Genomic DNA, 21,009 nt, shown 5'->3' with positions numbered 1-21,009 from the left:
CTACCTGTTCCCCAAATCCTATTATTAGGTTAGGAACTGCTGCTGAGGTTTTTGTTCTGTGGCTGTCTGTGAGGTCTTTGGCTATGATAAGGGTTTCTTGTGCCAGAACCTGGGAGAGCTTTGAGTTGTCACCCTTAAAAACTGCCCTCTGCTGCTTTGGTAGGGGGTAGTGTTCTTTCTGAGCAGCAGCTGCCTCCAGGTGGAAGGGACACCCCCTCCTCTAGTTAACATTCTGGTGTGAAGTGTCTATAAATAGTTAAGCTGCCTGTTATCTAAGTCCTGGCCTGGTGCCAGGCCTTGGCATCAGCTGGCTGCCAGCACAGCCCCCAAGGCCTGCCTATTTCAGCACTCCTGAAGGCAAAGCTGCTGTTGGTTTAAGCAGGAATTAAATAATTACCACGTCTTAGCTCTCCCCACCTTCCCTGGGCTGACACTATAAATTGTCAGCCTGCTTGTATTTAATGCGAATTATGTCATATGGTATCCCCTTTGATTTTGACATGCCTCAGTTTGTAAATACATGAGCCTCTCAAAGGATTGTGGTTAGCCTCGGGGGGCTGAGTGGGGAGCAACACAATGCTTGCCTCTTTCAACAGGCGGAGTAGTGCCTGGCATGGAAAGTGCTTGCTGCTGCTCAGCATGTGACGAAGGGAGGTTGTAGGAGAGCTGGGGAGCCATGGAGTCCCCACCCCCAGCTTGGCAGGGATCCTGTTGTGTGGTGCTGTGGCTGTTTGCCTTCATGAGGCTTCTCCAAAAATGTGGGTTCCCAGGCAGATGTGTGCTGCAACTGTGTAGGCATATAAACGAGCTTTGCATGAGGCAGCTCCTTATTTGGCTTCAGCAAAGTACAGCAGAAACAGTTGGGGCCAGATGTGTGAGATTCTCTTGCCAAGCAAGTGAAGGCTGTCTCTTCAGCATGCTTTTCTGAGCCCTGTTTTTATGTTTGCATTTTTTAGTTGCTACAGGAAGGGGAGCTTCGGAAACTTGACCTTAAAGTAAAATGCAAAGCTGTGATTGTAAGAAACAGTGGTTACAAGTTGGGTGTAAACCAGGCTTCCTCAAACTCGGCCCTCCAGATGTTTTTGGCCTACAACTCCCATGATCCCTAGCTAGCAGGACCAGTTGTCAGGGATGATGGGAATTGTAGTTTCAAAACATCTGGAGGGCCGAGTTTGAGGAAGCCTGGTGTAAACAAATCAATAGGTAGTTAAAATGTATTATTCTGGGATATTCTCCACAGAAAAGTGGTGGAAACCAAACAAATTTTCTAGACTTGAGACTGATAATAGATTCCTTAAAATGTGATTCAGTGAGTGGTGGTCTACTGGGGTCAGAAAGGGGTCTTTTCTCCCACTGCATGGCAACCACTACAAATAGGGCAGGTTTTTGAGTGACACTGAGATGTATCAAAATCATATTTTTTGATGTTGGTGGATTGGGGGCTTAAAAAGTAATTTCCCTTAAAGTCAGGTCAGCTGGGCCTAGGGAACCATCTTGAAATGTGACTTGGCTTCTTGAACCTAAGAAGAGCCTGGTTGCTGAAAGTCCAGCTTGTCTTGTCTCCTGTATTCCCACAAGCAGGGCATGAAGACAACAGCCCTTCCCAACTGTGGCCTTCAAGCAACTTTCATTCAATAGCAACCCATGTCTTCTAAACAAGGAGGTTTCATTTAGCTCTGGTGGCCAACAGCAGTTGATTGGTGCATCCTCCCATGATTTTGCCTATTAAGTTTTTGAAGCCCATTAAACAAGTGGTCCCCTCTGTTTATTGTGGCAGCAATTCCCACAAGTTAATGACAGAGACAATTAGGAGACAACCAAACCAAAAGTTCAAAAAGGAGTGGGAAAATTATAAGGAATGTTTTTTAAAAAACCAGTGCCCTCATGCTTTGATTAATTTTCGCAAATTACAATATGGATTAGAAGTATAGTATTCAGATAACAGAAGAAATGATGAAATGATTAAAGAAGCAGTTTAACAAATAGATAAGACAGACCCACTTTGAGGAAGTCAGAAGTCTACTAGGGAAGATAAGGAATTGGAAATTAAGAATATGGTGGCATAAGTTCTTTTGTAAGAATTTATGGATTTTTTTTCTTTTTTCTGTTATGATTTTTGTTAATCTATTGTGTGTGTTTGTTAAGTAAGACAACTAATAAAAAGCAAATTTTTAAAAAGGTTAATGTATGTGTTGTGTGAAAGAACGTAAGAAAAGACTGGCTATAGCTGGATCAAGCCAAAGGGGGCCTATATACTATAGTCCAGCATCCTGCTCTCTCAATACCCAATCAGATGCCTTTTCTGGAAAGCCCACAAGCTGGATGAGAGCAGAACAGCGCTCTCCCCACTTCTGATTCCCAGCAACTGGTATTCCAAGGAATACTTCCTCTTGTAGTGAAGATAGAACATGGCCGTCATGGCTAGTAGCCATCAACAGCCTTGTCCTCCATGAATTTGTCTAATCCCCTTTTGAAGCCTTCCTTGTTGCTGGCCATTGCTAGCTCTTGCAGGAGCAAATTCCATAGTCTGCAATGAACACATTGTAAATAAGTACTTTTGTCTGTCCTGAATCTTCAGATTCATTGAATGAGCCCAGTGGGTTCTAGTATTATGTCTACAAATTCTAGTAGAATGAAAGAGAGGAGAGAAAAAAACCCTTTTCTTTTTTCCAAAATGTTCAGTTTTATATCTGCTTTCCTACCCCCCCAATTTCCCCCTCTTTAGGTAAAATTACCCAAACAGTTTAGCTTTTCATTGTGGACAGATTTTCATGATGGCAGAAAGGTGTTCTTTGAGGTCAGTTCACACTTTAGTAGTGGAATGCTTTGTTCACAGTATTAGTCAACTTGTGTATCTTGGCAGGCCATGGATCTGTCCCACCACTTTCTCAATTGTGCACTAAGGCAATATGTTCTTATAATATGAATCTGCTGGTGTGCTAGTGCCCCTCATAAAAAAAAGCTTTGGGATGAAAACCAATGATACCTTCTTGATCAGCAAATGTAAAATTTGCCACATGTCTGATCTCCAAGTTATTGGCTTACAATTTAATGTTGCCTATGTAGGTGGATTGCTGCCATGAGTAAAGAAAATGGCCAAGTTGGGCCTTCACTTTGTTGGATGTCTCTAATCTGCATGTTTTAGCATTTGCACATCCCTTCTGTGAACATGGTTAATGATAAAGCCAGTTAGCTGGGCTACTGAGTGTTTCACTGAAACAATTGCCCCACAAGTAGGGATTGGAACTTGGGTCTCTCCAGTCTCAGTCTGATGCTGTAACTGCTAAAAATCCATAGCATGGATGTTCTGATCCTGGAGGGACCCTAAACCCAAGGGAAACAAGCCAAGGTAAAGTGCTGTGACTAGGGCTTCATAGAGGGGACTGATCGCAGCAGAGGCCCAAGGGAGACTGAGAGATGCCCCTTCCTGGTCACTTTCTAGGTTATAAGGTACACCTGGTCCCTCTCTGGCTTTTCCTTCCTCCTAAGTAGACTCCTGTGGATGACGTCTCCTGGCAACTAGGGTCACATCTACATTGTACATTTAGAGCACTGTTATGACACTTTAACAGCCATGAAGAATCCTGGGAACTCTAGTTTGTTAAGGGCACTGAGAATTGTAGCTCTTTGAGGTCAGTACCCTTAATAAAGTACAGTTCCCAGAATTCTTTGGGGGAAGCTGTGATTGTTAAAGTGGTATAAGAGTGATTTAAATGTATGGTGTATTGGGTGTGGATATGACCCGAATGTGAATTTCCTGCCATTGGCTCTGGATTTTCCACATGGCATGAAGAGGGATAGTCAGGTTGAGGCATGGAGGGGTTTACGTTGAGGACTGGCAAGATGCCTCTGGAACTGGGTAGCTCAGTGGGTGCTCAGTGGGCTATTCAGAACTGCCACTGGGGGCAAGGACTTTATGTTGGGTCCCAGAACTCCTCCTTGGATGAGTGCCTACTGAATACTTTTGTATTCTAGCACTGCTCTGAGATCACTCCCTATAATCAAGTTCATGCACTCATTGGTAGGCACTGTGCATTTATTACTATCTCATTTTTTAGAATGAGATAGGCCTTTGTTTGGCCTCCAGAATATATGTCTTTGTTTCTTTTACGCACCATCAATTGGTTGCCCGGTGACAATATAGCTACTATATGCATGGCTTGAAGTAAATGTGTTTATTGGAAAATGAACAACCCAGAAGATCTGTTGTGCCTTTGACTGAGTGTAGGATGGGAGAAATTAGGACTGTTTATTTCCAACGGACGGAAGTCTCACAAAAGTTGGTGAGCATAGCCCAAGTGGCCCTTGTTTCCCAGGGAGGGTTGCAGAATTGCCCCCACTTATGTGGACCTGTTTCAACTTGCCAATGTTGTGCTCCTTAGTTGTCCATAAACTAGCGACCCCTTCAATAGGCTGAATCTCATGTGTCTTACATTCTTGGAGCTTTGCAGCAAGTCCCTGGTCTCACTTGAGTGTCCAGCTAAAGCTGCCTTTGTCAGGTGCTTTGGGACTGGGTGGCTCTATGGGCTTCTTGGTGTTCTGCCTTTATCCAAGACCAGCCCATTGAAGCTACTCTGGAGTCATTTCTGGAGTGCTTCTGCCTTGGGGTTCCCAGTAGAAGCTTATCTCCGAACAAGCTGTGTGGGCAAGGAATTGGGGGTGTTAGCTGGTTTCTAGATATAGTTGGCAAAGTCCTCCTCTAGTGAGCAGTGGACACAAATAGGCAGAGCAAGAGAGCACTACCAAGATTTGATTCACACTACCTCTTCATCTCTTGGCTGAACCTCCAGATTTCTAAAGACACAAAGTTGATCTGATAAACTGTAATTAATCCATGCAACTTGCTTATTGCCAGATGGTATATAGACAGGAGCTTTGTATTATTCTGACAAGGGGGGGTGTGATAGGTAGAAGACAGGCTGTAAAACCTTAAGAGCAGAAGTGATGAAAATCTTATGCTGAGGTTTAATGTATGCAAGTGTTGAACCAACCCCAGAGCTGAGTCAGGATATCCCAGAGATGAAGCCTTCCTAGTCATGTCGTTTATTTGTTTATTTATTATTTATTATTGATTTTCTTTTGGATGTATACTAAATGCAAAGATATGCAAGATCGGCAACTTGTATTTTTAATTAAAATAATAATAAGAGTAAATGTGAAGGCATAATACTGTTTCAATAATGAAATACTTTATTTAAAAAAATAACACCTCATACTCACTCATATTATTCCTGTTGTGTTTTTTTAGTATGCAATCCTTTCTTTGAAAAATATCATAGGGAGGAAATTCCACAACCTTTCTAAGTTCTGCATAATTTTTTCCTAATACTTAATTTTTTTTGGTAGATGTTGATATCTATCCAAGCTGCCTAGTTTTAACAGAAACCCAAGCTGGTCTGTTTACAGCCTTCCCCTTCTGCACATCCATCTCTTGTGGAATGGATACTGTTGTTTTCTCGTTTAATCACTAGATATGATTAGGTTTATTTATTGAACTAATTTTTATCCAGAATGTGGTCTGAATTATTGGCTGATGATGATCAGTCTGCTACTTCATGAGGTTTTCAAATCCTGGTTAAAGGACAGCTCAGTTACTGTTGCTGCTGCTTTAAGGTTCAGGTACAGTTAAGGCTGGAGGGGGGGATTTGTTCTACAGATTGGAGGAAGTCCCTGAACTTGCTGCTCGCTCACTGTCTTTTGATTACAACTTCTTTATCATTATGACTCTGGCCTTCATCAACCCCTGGACAGTCCTTTCAGATCTTGATGGTCATTGCAATGGTGTGTGCAGCAGTGATGTGGCACAGAAAAGCTTTTGGAAGGAAAATCTTTTCACTACTAGAAAATTACCTGCTTTAAAAATGTTTCATTAAATTGACTGATAACAAAATGAATGAACACAATACAGATCAAGTGGGGGCTGGAATGGATACAGTGCCAATCAAATCTAAAGCAAAACCTGAATTACCTTTTCCCAGGTGACTTACACTATAAAGCACAAATATTTATGCACACAGGTATAATATGTTAACAGCTTTCAGAGCTTAGTCCCCCTGCCCTTTAAAATCTAAAGTCAGGGATGTGTATTTCTATTGAGTTTGTTATGTTTTAAAACACTTTAAAGTATAAATAAAATAACATTAACATTTAAACCATACTATGTGTACCTTATTGGTTCTCCCACTCTCCCGGCCCCCACCAGTCAAATATTTAAGTTTGATTACTTTTGGCTATTGGAATCTTCAAAAAAAAAATTTAAAAAAATATTTTTAAAAAGATGCTGCATTTAAAATTAACATGATATGCTGTAGTTTTTGTTTACTAAATGTAGTAAAAAGAAACATGTGAAGCAGAACCCCCCCCCCCAATTCCAGTTCAAATTGTCCTGGTGCTGGAATGGGTGTAGTGTGGGGAAAAGAGGAAAGGGGATTTCCCATGTCTGGATCTCTCTTCTAGCTAGGTTACATGCTTGTTGAAAGCTTGCACTTGCCTCCACCCAAGGCCAGAGGAGAATAACGCTAGTAGGTCATTCAACCTCTTTCGGAAAGAAACAAGGCAGGAGAGCCCAGCTGGACTCCACATAGCAGCCTATCAAAGAGGTGGCATGAGAAGAGTACAAGTATCCTTATACAGTATTTCTGACTACAGTAATACAGTCCTCGGTTTGTCCTGTCTTGTAACACCCACACTCTGAACAAAACGGTGAGGTAGAAGGAAACTGGGAGGCATCCAAACTAGAAATTGTAATGAATGGCCCTTTATCTACCCTCACAGTGACCAGCTAAATGTAAATATAGGCCATGACAATGTGTCAAAATTTCTAGACATGATAAATGATTGTGTCTTAACAGTTAGCCATGGAACCGACAAGAGGAGAGGCGACTCTTGATTTAATCCTATGTGATGCCCTGGATCTGGTGCAAGATGTAAGTGTTGTTGAACTGTTTGGAAACGCTGACTACAATGTTAACAGATTCTACATGCATACATGCATACTGTCCAAAATGAGTTAACATAATAAATTAATTTTCAGAGGAGAGAGATGGATGGATGGATGGATGGATGGATAGATGGATAGATAGATAGATATGGCTGGAAAAAAAGCAAAAAAGGAGAGAGAGCATAGAGGTTTTAAAAAACTTATTACAGTAAAGGCTCCAGTAAATTGTATATTGTAAATTAGAATGAGCACAGACCAGTCAAAAAACCCAATGTCATTAAATAAGAGTAAAGGTGGCTGTAAGAGGCAAGAGAGATTTCCTTTTTTATATTAAAGATTTTCTTGATTTACAAAAGTGTGAGCAATGTCTCTCTTGTATTTTTCCATGTAACATTTTTACAAATCAGTTTTGGTTGTTGAGATATTAGGGAGAGAAGGGGGAATGAGGGTGGGATGGGTGGGTGGGTGAGGTGGGGTGACGATGTTTCTATTTCCCTTAATATATGTAGGGTTTGGTGTCAGCATTGTTTGTGTAGGTTCTCTGTTGTTCGCTTGTGCTTCTTTGGTGGTGAGAGATGTCGGGATTGGCATAGGGTGTGATTGTTCATTTGTGGTTGGCTGTGGTGGTCTTTGGTTTCCTGTGTGAGTGGGGTGGGTGAGTGTTTTTGATCAGGTTAGCCATATTGATTTGTATGCTGGCGTTAGATTCATTGTCTTGTTGGGCTGTGTGTGTGATGAAGGGGAACCATACTGAGGTGAAGGTGTCTTCTTCTGTTTGTCCCTGTGTCAGTTTCAGGTTACTGGTTAGTTTTTCTAGTAGGGCTGTTTCCCATACTACTTGGTACCATTGGTCCATGCTTACTCCTGACAGGTAGAGAGATTCCTTTTAAGAAGTAGAAGTCTTGCCCAAATATGGAAAATAAGAACACAAACTCAGTAAATGCAAATATGAATTGTCAATAATAAAGCAAATAAGGAATTTTGAGGAGCAGTTGCTATAGATATAAAGAAAGTTATAAATAAATCAGAAGTAGGAAAACAACTACCGTAGATGGATTTTTAGATGATACACATGTGAAAGCATTGCTATAGGAGGGCTGGAAGGCTACCAAAAAGCTAAATTAACCCTCTACATCTATATTCAGTGCAGATGCTGGAGAAACACCTATATTTGGACCATCACTTTAGGAGGAAGAGGTGTCACCTAACCAATAAACTGTAGTTTTGGTAGTAGTATTGGTTAAATACTGGCAAGTCATTAGGGCTGTATTAGTGCTGAGACACAATGGGTGCACTTTTCACAAGCAAGCCTCCTCCCCCCCCCCCGGCTATTGTTGCACCCCTTTGTGTGACTAGGTTGTAAAATTGTTTCTGAGCGGGACATAATCTGGAGAAGAGAATGTGCTCGGTACACTTTGACCATAAAACTTCGAAACGATAGCTGATGAAGAATAAACGAAACAGGGCCTTGTCCTGGAGTTAACAATCGTAACTGGAATTTGTTTTATACTTTCAACAACAAAAATAGAGAAAGCCATTGTTTATTGCCATCCTGGCCTGAGTCCTTGCAACTTTTCTACTTTATTTCCTGGTTGACTAGTTGAGGCACAATGTGGTGGCTAGTTGAGGCACAATGTGACTAGTTGAGGCACAATCTGATTTTGCATCCACTTTCTGTTTCTTCTGGTTGTGACCAGAGGTGAGGGGAGACTTGTTTTGCAGTGCTGGTGGACAACAAAACTGCCAACATAGCTTGGTAAGCCAGCTAGCGTTGGCCAGGCTACCTGAGCAAAGAATATGTTTTTCTTCTGATGCTGCTTGGGGAGGAGAAAGGAAAAGAAATCATGCAAGTAATGGCTGTGAATACACATGACAAAATACTTGAAAAAGTAGAAGATAAAATGTTTTTACTACAATTTTCCACACCTCACAACAAATCGGCATGACACACTATCCTTTAACAGACATATGCAGTATCTGCAATATTAACTTGCCAGGGGACTGAAAGATGCTCAGTATTAACACCATAAAGATGGGGAGCAGGGAGTCCAGGGGAAAATGCATGAAATTACATATTTCTTGTCCTATCTTCCACTTAATTTGGTGGAAAGCATTACTGTATAAAGACCAGAATAGCCAAATATAGACTTGGGAGTAGCTGCCTAGAACAGGGGTCCCCAGACTAAGGCCCGCGGGCCGGATGCGGCCCAAAGGGCTCATTTATCTGGCCCCCAGCAATCCCCGCCGCCCACTCTTACCAGCACAGCGCGGCTGCCCACATTCAGGTCAGCAGAGTGACGGAAATAGCTTGTGCACATGGGCAAGCGTCATTTCCGACGCACTTCCGGGTCTGTGGAGGCAGATGCTCATGCGCACAAGCTATTTCCAGTGTTGCACCGGAAATGACACATGCGCACAAGCTATTTCCGGCTCGCCGTTGACCTGAAAGTGCGCCGGAAATAGTGTGTGGGTGCGCGCTTCCCCGCCCTCCGGCCCGCCGCACGATCGCGCTGGAGGAAGCGGCCTGAGGTCCGGTAAGTCTGGGGACACCTGGCCTAGATGCTAAATTGGTGTGTGTAGGTATCCAGAGCTGTAGAAGCATTATCTTTGACAATAAAGAGTTAACTATCTGCTGTGTGCATTTCTTTGACCGGGACACACCCTTGAGACATAATATTAGCACCACAGTGGTTCAGAACCAGGATCTCTTCCCCAGTTCTGTGATTTTAATTTAACATATTTATTAAAACATTTATATTCTGCCTTTCTGTTGGAGATTCTTAGTTATAAAGTTTAAAGCAGTATTTTATGAGTCATAGATAACAGAAAGAGGCAGGGAAACACAGAGAAGATTTGTTTCAAGCCCAAAGTTCCCTTGAAAAGTCAAGTTTTAGCTGCTTACCAAAAGACAAGCAATGAGGCTACACAGATAGGTCTGCTTGGGGAGGATGTTCCACAAATTAGGCACGGCATTCACTAAAGCCTCACCTCATGGGTACAGTCAAATGATGAATGAGTCTACTCTTTGACAGTTCCTGGTGCATTTGGAGATTCTAGAGATTGAAGCAGAGATCACTGGCAGCAAAGCATGTGCTCTACCCTTAAGCTATGGCTCCTAATGATGGGGATGCTGTTAAGGATGAACCATCTGTAGTGGAGATCAGCAGATTGTTTAGCACTTAAATGGGGTCTAGGATATCTAAGGTTGTCCTGAACTGGTGCATTATAGGTCTTGCCTCAGTTTTCCCAACTTCCCCTGGATAATGAATTTTGCACACAAAGTTGATGGTATACGCGTATTAAATTATAGGGTGAGCCTCAGACATCTTCATGCCAGCAGCTGAGAAACAAGTACTGTTAACTCTGTCTCTGAAGACAGGATTAGATCTGTGCTCTAGGTGTTACTTCTGCTAACTTCCAAGTGAGTGTGTCCATCTTCCAGAGCTACTACACTAGTTTGTGGAGCTAAAATGTATGCAGAATTTTCACCAACAAAAAGTGTCAGGTTAAGCTTCATCCCCCAATACCTTTTTCATTTTAAAACTTATTTTTATTAATTATTAAATTTCTACCCCATCCTTCCTCCCAAAGGTGGTATGGTAAAGTAGCAAAGCAATATAATTAAAATATTAAGAACATCTAAACATATTTTAGATGTGCTGCTTGCAGCTTGTTAGAAGCTTCTTGGTTCTGTGTCAGTTTACAAGCTAGGTAGTTTGGGATCGCATAGAAAAAATAATGATACAAAGTCTTAATGCAACTAATCACACTTGTATTGCCACAGAACGAAATCAGAATAAGGGCAGGAAGTATTGCCATCACTCTAAATGGACTGCCAAGTAATACCACCTAGCCAATCAGGTGACTTCATGAAGCCAAATCAGAGTGAGGGCAATGCTTCCTGCATCTCTTGCTTTGCTGGATACTTTAGCCTATTTTGCAAGCTTCCAGAAAAATTTGGATAATGGTGGTAGGGATGGGAACTTTATAAGAGGCATGTTTTTTTTTTCCATAAAATGTGTACTCCCTATCATTTCAGCCTTGCTCATAAACATGGCATGATCATTTAGGTGAACCTGCTGTAAGGATTTGTGAGTAACTTCTGAGAAGACAGTCACATTTTTATGCTTAGGAATTAAGGAGATTTATCCCAACGTTTGTTTTCCTGCCTTCTCTCACTGTGGCCAAAGAGCTGTGGAAGCCCTCACCAAAGAAGTGGTCAGGTTCAGGGTACCTTCTGCATACATTCTTTGCCCCCTTCTAGCATGTTCATAGTTCCATACCATTATTCTGCAAGGAGGCTGGCATGTGCACACCTGAAAGGCATGGTTTCTGCTTTTAGGCCACTGGATCTTGTTGCTGCTGCTGGTTTCTGGTCTTTCCTCTGTGCAGCCTAAGGGCCCCGCAGCCCAACAGTCTTCTATCTTTCGGAATGGCTGTAGTGAGTGATTAATTAGGATTCTTTGGCCTGCTGTGCAATTGGGGAAGACTTGCTTGGTCCCATCTCTACTGCTGCGTGTCCACCTGTCCCTGGGGAAGAGGCCGTGTTGCTCTCTGAAACCTGCATGCAGAGCAGTCTCGTTAAGGACTGATCTGTTTAGCTGGCTTGTGCTGCAGCCGGGCTCTTGCCTCCCTCTGGGCTTTAGCCCCTCCTCATTAAGCCAGTTGGGGCTATTGATTGGGTGTTTGTGTTTGGAAGAGTCTTACTTACTCCATGCATTATCTTGACAGATTGATCAGACCTGATTGAGAACCTCTTAAAGGAACGAACAGCTGTAATGGGAAAGTTGGACTCTGTCATCCGTTAGGGTGATTCTGGGAGCGAGAGGAACAAGGCTGACATCTTGGAGCAATTGTATTTACAATTAACATGGCTGAAAACGATTGCCTCTATTGATCCCCCCTTCCTGCAATTACAGCCCCATTGTTTACATTCCAGCACTTCAGTTATAAAAAGGAAATTCAATAATTATTGCATTATTTAAAGTTAAAGTGCCACAGAGTTTGCTGGCTGTGCTTGCTGGTTGATTTAACGTTCAGTAAAATCTATGCTGAGCTCTCCATCTTTAGGCTGAGCAATATTGGCTTTTAATGAGGCTTCAAGGGTGGAGCAAAAATCCACCTGCCGGCCGTGTGTTTCTGTTGTTTATGGGGGATCCTGACAGAGATTCCATTGCATGTAGGTGTTGGTAGTGGAACACACCCTGGGCCAGCCAGCCATTTCTGTACTGGACCTGCTTTCTCCTTGACTTCAATCCCTGTGTCTTACTTTGTTCTACTTGACTCCTGATCAGCCTTACAAGTGCTGCTTTCTCCTTCCCCTCCTGAGCTTTTTTCACAGCCATTTGCTTGGTTAGCCCGTTTGGGGCTCTCTTCCTTTCTTCTCTGATGTCTTTTCAAGATGCAGCTCACCACCAGACCTTTCTTAAAATTTCTCTTTCTCAGTCATTTTCTGTCCTTAACTGTATAGCAACTGAACACGGGGTCCATGGGTCTTGAACATATATTTGTGGATTGTTTGGACAGAGGGCTCATCCACACTTCTGCATCTCCCATGCCTAGAAAACACAGGTCTGAGCATTTCTCCACTTGACCCACACTTTCCAGGCACGGGTCCGAGCAATTTTCCCCTTGCCTTGCTCCTTTCCCAGGGAAAACCCCAATCTTTAGAGCTAGATCGGAGAAGACATCAATCTGGAGAAAACCCAAATTGCTGCTCCAATACAGCACTAAAGAGCTGTTTTTCCTGGGGGATAGCAGCGGAACAAGAGGAAGTGTGGATAAGCCCAGTGTCTTCCCTAGCTCTAAGAAACCTTGAAGCCCACCAGTACAAAGGACTCATTCTTCCATTTGCCCTTTTTGAAGTGCCGCTGGGATCTGTTATCAGGAGTTTTGGATTGAAATATGTGAATGATGCATACGTCCCTCTCTCTCTCTCTCTCTCTCTCTCTCTCTCTCTCTCTCTCTCTCATTTGAATTGGGAGAGGCAACTCTGGTGCTAGATTGATGCTTAGAGGTGGTCATGGACTAGATGTGGGCCAGTAAAGAGGATCCCATAAAGAAAATGTATTCTGAGTTCTTGCATACAGGAGCTGGGGAGATGAAGCAGGTCTATAGCTTGGGCGTCCTCCTTAATCCAGCACTGTTACTGGAGGCTCAGGTAGTCTCAGTGGATAGGAGTGCCTGTTTCCAGCAACAGCCCCTTCCAGACAGAGATGACTTGGCCACTGTACTCTTGGTCTGGTGATGTCTAACTTAGATGATTGTAATGTGATCTACATAGTGTTTCCCTTGAAAACTATTTGGAAACTTCAACTGGTCCAAAATGCAGCAGCTAGCTTTACTAGTCAGGGTTCTATTTAGAGCTCATATAACCCCTATTTTAAGACAACTGATTTAAGGTGCTCAAAGCCCTAAACCCCAGATATCTGAAGGGCTACCTCCTTCCCTACAAATCTCTCAGATAGACAGAAAAGGCCCTCTTGGTAGTTTCATTGACGTCAGAAGTTCAGAGGCTGGCAGCCTGCAGTGGACATACTCCACAGTAGCCCCTAAACCATGAAACTCCCTCCTCAAAGAGGTGCATCTATCACCTTTGCTATATCTTCTTATCTGGAAAACACACCTCTTTCCCCAGACCTTTGGCAGTTAAGATTTCTGTGGGACCTGCTTCCTTGTCTGGTGTATATTTTATCTATTTTCATTTTAAAACTATTTTAGTTGGCTTTAACATTGTTGTTGTTGTTCAGTTGTTCAGTCGTGTCCGACTCTTCATGACCCCATGGACCAGAGCACGCCAGGCACGCCTATCCTTCACTGCCTCTCACAGTTTGGCCAAACTCATGTTAGTAGCTTCGAGAACACTGTCCAACCATCTCATCCTCTGCCGTCCCCTTCTCCTTGTGCCCTCCATCTTTCCCAACATCAGGGTCTTTTCTAGGGAGTCTTCTCTTCTCATGAGGTGGCCAAAGTACTGGAGCCTCAACTTCAGGATCTGTCCTTCTAGTGAGCACTCAGGGCTGATTTCTTTAAGAATGGATAGGTTTGATCTTTTTGCAGTCCATGGGACTCTCAAGAGTCTCCTCCAGCACCATAATTCAAAAGCATCAATTCTTCGACGATCAGCCTTCTTTATGGTCCAGCTCTCACTTCCGTACATTACTACTGGGAAAACCATAGCTTTAACTATACGGACTTTTGTCGGCAAGGTGATGTCTTTGCTTTTTAAGATGCTGTCTAGGTTTGTCATTGCTTTTCTCCCAAGAAGCAGGTGTCTTCTTCAGGCTTTAACATTACACAGTTATAAATGTTGTAACCTGCCCTGGGACTATATGGTGAAGGGTGGGCAAGAAATCCAATTAATAATAAAAATATAAAAATAATATATTGAATTTATATACCACCCTATACTTGCAGGTCTCAGGACGGTTCACAGGATAAAATCAGAATGTAAAACTACAATGTACAAAATAAAAACAAAAACAACAACAACCCAATTAACCCCCCCCCCCAACACATTTTAAAAGGGCATAGGATGTGGGCATAGGATGTGGGTTAAAAACAGTTAAAACACTAAAAAGCAATTAAAAATATTTTTTAAAAACAGCTTAAAAGCAATTTAACAGTATCAGTCCTTTTGAAGCCTGGGTCAGGTGGCGAGAGGCAGGAGTGGGCCCTCAGGCTCTTAGCAGGGTGGTCCTTTCTGGGCAGCAGCAGTCCAAATAAGCCTGTTGGGCACCACCCTTCAGATTGCTGAAGTTCTGTGTGGTGAGGATTTATATACCAATTGGTTGTATGAAAACCTCTTAAGTGGCATAAAAAAGGTAAAGGACCACAGACAGTTAAGTCCAGTCGCGTATGACTCTGGGGTTGCAGCGCTCATCTTGCTTTACTGGCCGAGGGAGCCGACATTTGTCTGCAGACAGTTTTTCCAGGTCATGTGGCCAGCATGACTAAGCTGCTTCTGGCGAAACCAGAGCAGCGCACGGAAATGCCGTTTACCTTCCTGCCGGAGCGGTACCTATTTATCTACTTGCACTTTGACATGCTTTCAAACTGCTAGGTTGGCAGGAGCTAGGACTGGGCAACGGAAGCTCACCCCATCACGGGGATTCGAACCACCGACCTTCCAATCGGCAAGCCCAAGAAACTCCATGGTTTAGACCACAGTGCCACTCACATCCCCGTTAAGTGGCATAGAAAAATATAAAATAAAACTTTAAAATTCTCAATAAAAATAATTACAAAACAGGTGTTTAAAAGCATTCCAAAGATGGTTAAAATCAGCAAAGCTAAAATGAAATAAAACACATGTAGTTTCTGGATAGGTTTGCCTAAAGAAAAATGTTTTAAGCTAGCAAAGGTCCTGCCTGATATCAACAGACAGGAAGTTTCAAAGTGTGAATGCTACCACATTAAAAGATAAATTCCTTACAAGTATTATGTAGAACTCATAACAGTGCCAGTTCCATAGACTGAAGCAACTGAGTGGGCCTATATGGCGTAAGGTGATCCTGCAAGTAAACTGGTCTCTGGCTGTTAATGTCATACTAATAGTAACACCTTGATTATTTTGGCCCTGTAGCAGATAGACAACCTGCTTAAAACATATTTTAATGTTTCGTTTTATATTTTTGTAAACTGCTTAGAGGTTTTCTTACCAATCAAGAGATATATACATTTTATTAAATAACATTAAAAGCAGTGCAGATCTCTGAGCAGAGGGTTGCATACAGACAGCGTCTCACTGCTGTCAGCAACTGAGCTGCTAAAACTAACTGCAGTTTCTGCATAAAGTACAAGGGAAGCCCCACACAGAGTGTGTTGCAGTAACCCAATATTACATTCAGCAGTGTCTCAACTACTGTGGTCAAGGCTTCCGGTCCAGGAACGGTTGTAGCTGTCACACCAGTCAAGTTGTAAAAGGTGCTTCTAGTCACTGAGGCTACTTGCACCTCCATTGACATAGCTGGATCCAGAAGCACCCCTGAACTGAATACTTGCTCCTTCAGAAAGTGCAGCCCTGTCCAGGGCAGGCAGTTGACCAATTTCTTAGGCATGGGAATTACCCACCCACAGGGCCTCTGTCTTTCCAGGATCTAAGCTCAGCTTATTTGTAGTCAAAGTAATACCCTCCAGCTCTTGTGGACTGCAACTCCTGTCATTCCCAACCATTGGCTATGCTGTCTGGCGGCTGGTGGGTGTTGTAGTCCACAACATCAGGAGGGCACAGTGTTGACTATCTCTTTTCTAACAAATGGTCCTCACTGGACTGAGGAATGCCCTCATTTTGCAGCAAGTTCTAATCCTTTGGGAAGCTTTACTTGTGAGGGTTTTTATCAGATGTACTTCAGTGTGTTTCTGTTTTAAAAGTGAAGCTTTGACTAACCATGATCAATATTTTGTATTCCATGTGTGAAGAACCTGATGTTAGAAGCTTCCTGTTGTTGGGAAGGGGGAGGGGGAAGCTGTTGTGCCCCTCCATATTATGGAATTGATCAATGTACCCTGGCAGAAGTTGGTTGGCTTTTCTTAGTAGCTAGTAAAAGCCTATATTCTTTAGAAGAACTTACTTCCTAGTGAGACTTCTTGTTTAGCTTTTCCTTTTCATATTCTGTATGGATGAGCTTTGAGTAGAGCACATGCTATGCATGTAGAAGGTCCCAGGTTTAATCCCTGGCATCCCCAGGTAGGGCTGGGAGAGACCCCTATCTGAAAATCTGGAGAATCACAGCTCATCAGTGTAGACAATGCTGAGCTATGTGGACCAGTCATCTCTCTTGATGTAAGACAGCTTCCAATATTTCTTTGTGGTTCTGCCTATTATCCCTGAAAATTGTAAGTTTCTTTTTTTGTCTAGCTCAACTCCATTGAGGGGCAGTCTGCACTAGGGGCTCAACTAGCATTTAATTCTCAAATACCCTTTTCCATAATAAATTGAATTCAGCAGGCTTGTGAAGGGAGGTGCAAACTGTGATTACTGCCCATGGGTGAAGAGGAGTGGGTTGCTGTGAAGCTGGCCATAGATGATCCAATTTGGTTTCTTTCTGTGTTTGCTGCAGTGTTGGAAGGGCAGACTAATGACAGCCATTTTTTCAGAGTGGTAAAAACAAAAAAGGGAATGTGAGGAGCTCCTCAAACTGGATAAATGTGTGTTAAATGGCAAACGTGATTCATTGTAAGCAAGTGTAAAGCAGTGCACATAGAGGCAAAAAAGCAACAACCCTCCCCCAATTTTACATATACAGGAATATACTGTGTACAGTTCTGGTCAACTCAACTGAAAAAGGACATTGTAGAACTCAAAAAGGTTAAGAAAAGAGCAACCAAAATGACCGTCTGACTAGAAGAAGCCCCCATGAGGAAAGTTAAAACATTTGGGAACATTTAGTTTAGGGGGAAAGGCAATCGAAGGAGGAAATGATAAAGGTGTATAAAATTAAGCATGGCGTGGAGAAAGTGGATAGAAATAAGTTTTCCCCCCTCCTGCTCATAATACTAGAACCCAGTGTGGCATTCCAATGAAGCTGAATGCTGGAAGATCCAGAACAGACAAAAGGAAGGACTTATTCATGCAGACATGTAGTTAGACGATGGAATTCATTTCTACAAGAGGTGGTGATGGCCACCAACTTGGATAGCTTTAATAAGGTTTTGCACAAATTCATGAAAAGAGATAAGGCTATAATGACCAGCAGCTGCTAGTCATGATGACTCCAGTGAAGGAGGCAGAATGCCTCTGAACTGCAAGTGGGGAGAGTGCTCTTGTTTTTCAGGTCTGCAATTGGGGCATCTGGTTGGCTAGTGTGACAAAAAGGTGCTGGACAAGATGGGCCTTTTGCCTAACTCCCTGTGTCATGCACCTTGGATGTTGTTCTAGTTTGCTGTACAGTGGTACTTTGGAACTTCCACAGGTAGTGAAGTGCTGAATAGTTTTCTGCGTAGAGGAAGTGCTCTTCCAGGAAGGCTTCACCTGGATCAGTCAGAGGTGTGGGCAATCACCCAGAGAGACACACTTTTTGTTTGCCTATTCTTCTCAGAGGCTGTGTTACACATTCACTTTCAGTGTCAGGGAGGTGTTCCAGGGGGCAGACAGGCTGGAGACTAGGAATTTACATGCATCTTTTTGTGGCAACCCCCTTCCCACCCTCTTGGGGATTTAGTTTGGAATTTTAACTTGTTTTGCTTGCAAGAGGCACTTCTTTCTGCAAGAGTGATAGGGTTGCTTGTTAGGTGAATTGATTAAAGCCCAGTTCTCCACTGGTGCTGCAGAGAGTTCCTAAACCAACATGCATTTTTAACAGTTGCTGAGAATTGCAAGTAGTAGAGAAAATGCTGTTGTATTCAGGTGCTGCTTGTGGGCTTCCCATTGGTGCATCTAGTTGCCCACTATGAGAACAGAGTGCTGGACTAGATGGGCCTGATTCTACTACAGGGCTCTTACATTCTGATATGAATTGTTGCTTCATCAAGCATGCAAAGTGAGCTCTGGTCCACAAAAACATATGCCAGAATAAATATTTTAGCCTTTAACATGCTAAAAGACTATTGCTGAACAAGCTGACATGGCTAATGGTCTGGTATGCCTTCCTAGCTTTTTGAGAGGAGTGTGTGTGTATTAACACATGCTTTGCTTCAGCATGAGTTTTAATTATGTTTTTAGCAAGAGAAACTCCTGAATAAAAAGGGAATCCTTTAAAGGAAAGTCATTTTTAGTCTTTTAGGTGACAAACGATGAGTTTGTCTTTTTAATTCAGATTTTAAAAAGATGCTTCTTATGATTGAAATGAAGAGAGTGTGGGGAAGTTTGCCTTCTCCTGCCCCCACTTGGCCTTTTGAGGTCCCCAGGATTTTGACACGCTCAGTTTTGCCCTGGAGTTTGTGTAAGTTGGTCCTCATTGCTGACCTTTTGCTCTCATTTCCTTTCTGCAGCACCTTCAGCATCATGAGAGTGGAGTTGATGGGGAAAGCTGCTTCTACCACTGTGTCCTATGTAACTACTCCACCAAGGCCAAACTGAATCTCATTCAGCATGTGCGCTCCATGAAGCACCAGCGGAGTGAGAGTCTGCGGAAGCTGCAGCGCCTACAGAAGGGCCTTCCTGAAGAAGAAGAGGACCTGGGCCAGATCTTCACCATCCAGAAGTGCTCCGCCCCTGATGCTGGTGAGTGGTATTTCCCACATGAGCAAAGTGTAGCTCTTCTTTCTGCCATTACAGTGAGATGTGCCTGCTTCAGTGACACCAGGGTGTTGCTCTCTCAATTTCAGAAGGTGAGGAACAAGTTGGCCTCCCTTCATGACTGCTGTTGGGAAAGCAGCACTGGGATTGTGACTGGATTTTTGGCTAAGCACTCAGACACTTGTCTGGCTGAATAACAGTTTGCACTGACTTTCTGCTTGCTTGGTGGGACCAACATCAGCCAAGTTGGCTTGAAGTGGATGTGTGCGACTAGTGTTGTAGAGATCTTACTTGCATTTCATTCTCCCGTTGTAAGGAAAGCATCCAGCTGGCCTTCATGAGTTGTTTTATGATCTATAGAGACTGCTTACTGCCTGCTGTCTGCTCCTTTGGGATTGCATTAGCACCAACCCTTCTGTGCCATGCCCTGGCAGGTTCCAGGAAGTAAGGATTATGTGCAGGCAGTGGGGGTGGCAAGGGAAGGAGGTAGAAGCGTAGCATGGAGGGCTGTCAGGGTGATGGCCCTGGGTGAATTTTTCTGGGGGATGCTGCGCATTTGGCTCCTCACTCTGTCCTGCGTTGCAAAGCTGGAATCTGATCTGAATGATTCACTTTGTGAGGCTGGGATCGAAGGGTGCCCTGCCAGCCCCAAGCCACTTTTCAAGGCTGGGATGATTCAGGGGCAGGCGACGCAGCGCTGCCCTGCTTGGCTCTGATGGAGGTGGGGTCACATTGGTGGTGAGGGCTGGGCTGGCGCAGCAGACTCTGTTCACCCTCTGCACTCAACTGTCCCTTGTGCACATGCACATGCACACGCCCCTGGGGCCGGCAAAACATGCTACGCCATTGGAGGCAATGTATTGGCCCCATACCCACCCCCCATCTAACATGGTAGAGAAGACTGCGCTCCTTGTAGTGTGTTTTGTGCAAGGGCATTAATGAGAGGAGGCTGGGTTAGGTTAATGCTATAGAAGTGTGGAAGAGGCCCCTTCCAATTCAAACTGGCCTATCCTCCAATTTGTTTGTTGGTGCATTTGTTTTCTAAAATAAAATAAAGTTTTCAAATCAGATTTGCTTAGGTTCAATGAGAACCTGAGAGAGAGAGAGAGAGAGAGAGAGAGAGAGAGAGAGAGAGAGAGAACAGATCCAATGTGCAGCAGCTGTGAAGTGCAAATGCCATGTGAGGCATCGCTCAGAAAGAAATTGAAAATAAAACTGCTAATATCATCCAGCTGTTATACAAATCTATGTTGAGATCACACTTTGAGTACTGTGTATAGATAGTACTGGTTGCCTAACCTCAAGGAGGATATTGTCGACTAGAAAGAGAGAAAGCTAAACAGAATGACAAAGAAGGTTGTGAAACTCCTGTATGAGGAAAGGTTGCAATGTTTGGAGCTTTTTAGTTTAGAACAAAAGGGTGAGTAGAGAAATGTATAAAATTATGCATGAAGTAGAGAAATTAATGAGAGATATGTTTTTCTATCTTTTTCATACTACTTGAATTCAGGGTCATCTAATGAAGCAGAAATGTTGGAAGATTCAAGACAGACAAAAGAAAGTACCTCTTCACACAGTGCAAAGTTAAACTATAGTATTCGCTCCCACAAGAGGCAGTGATGGCCACCCGCTTGGACAGCTTTAAAAGTGGATTCATGGTGGATAAGACTATCGATGGCTATTAGTTATAATGGCTATGTTCTACCTTCACTGTTGGAGGCTTTGTGCTTCTGAATACCAGTTGTTGGAAGCTGCAGGATTGGAGAGTGCTCTTGTGTTCAGATCCTGCTTGTGTGCTTCCCATTAGGGCATCTGGTTGGCCACTAGCTGGACTAGATGAGCCACTGGCCAGATCCAGCAGCGCTATTCTTTTGTTCCTATTTGCAAAGGG

The 21,009-nt window shown here is 43.2% G+C and overlaps 1 protein-coding gene across 6 annotated transcripts in view; it reads left to right on the top strand.

Annotated features, from left to right (window-relative positions):
• ZFHX3 (zinc finger homeobox 3) overlaps window positions 1–21,009 on the top strand; it is a 167,535-nt gene that overhangs the window by 75,057 nt on the left and 71,469 nt on the right. For 5 of the 6 annotated variants that reach the window (XM_033157100.1, XM_033157102.1, XM_033157101.1 and 2 more), the window contains 2 exons: window positions 6,852–6,926; window positions 18,872–19,103. In XM_033157100.1, coding sequence (XP_033012991.1) covers window positions 6,852–6,926; window positions 18,872–19,103 — 307 coding nt within the window. The remainder of the gene's footprint in view (window positions 1–6,851; window positions 6,927–18,871; window positions 19,104–21,009) is intronic. The other variant, XM_033157103.1, reaches the window with a different exon arrangement.

Source organism: Lacerta agilis, chromosome 8 (assembly GCF_009819535.1).
Source record: "Lacerta agilis isolate rLacAgi1 chromosome 8, rLacAgi1.pri, whole genome shotgun sequence".
NCBI classification, from domain to species: domain Eukaryota; kingdom Metazoa; phylum Chordata; class Lepidosauria; order Squamata; family Lacertidae; genus Lacerta; species Lacerta agilis.
Note: the sequence above shows the minus strand (reverse complement) of the source record. Positions and strands in the feature narration are given on the sequence as shown.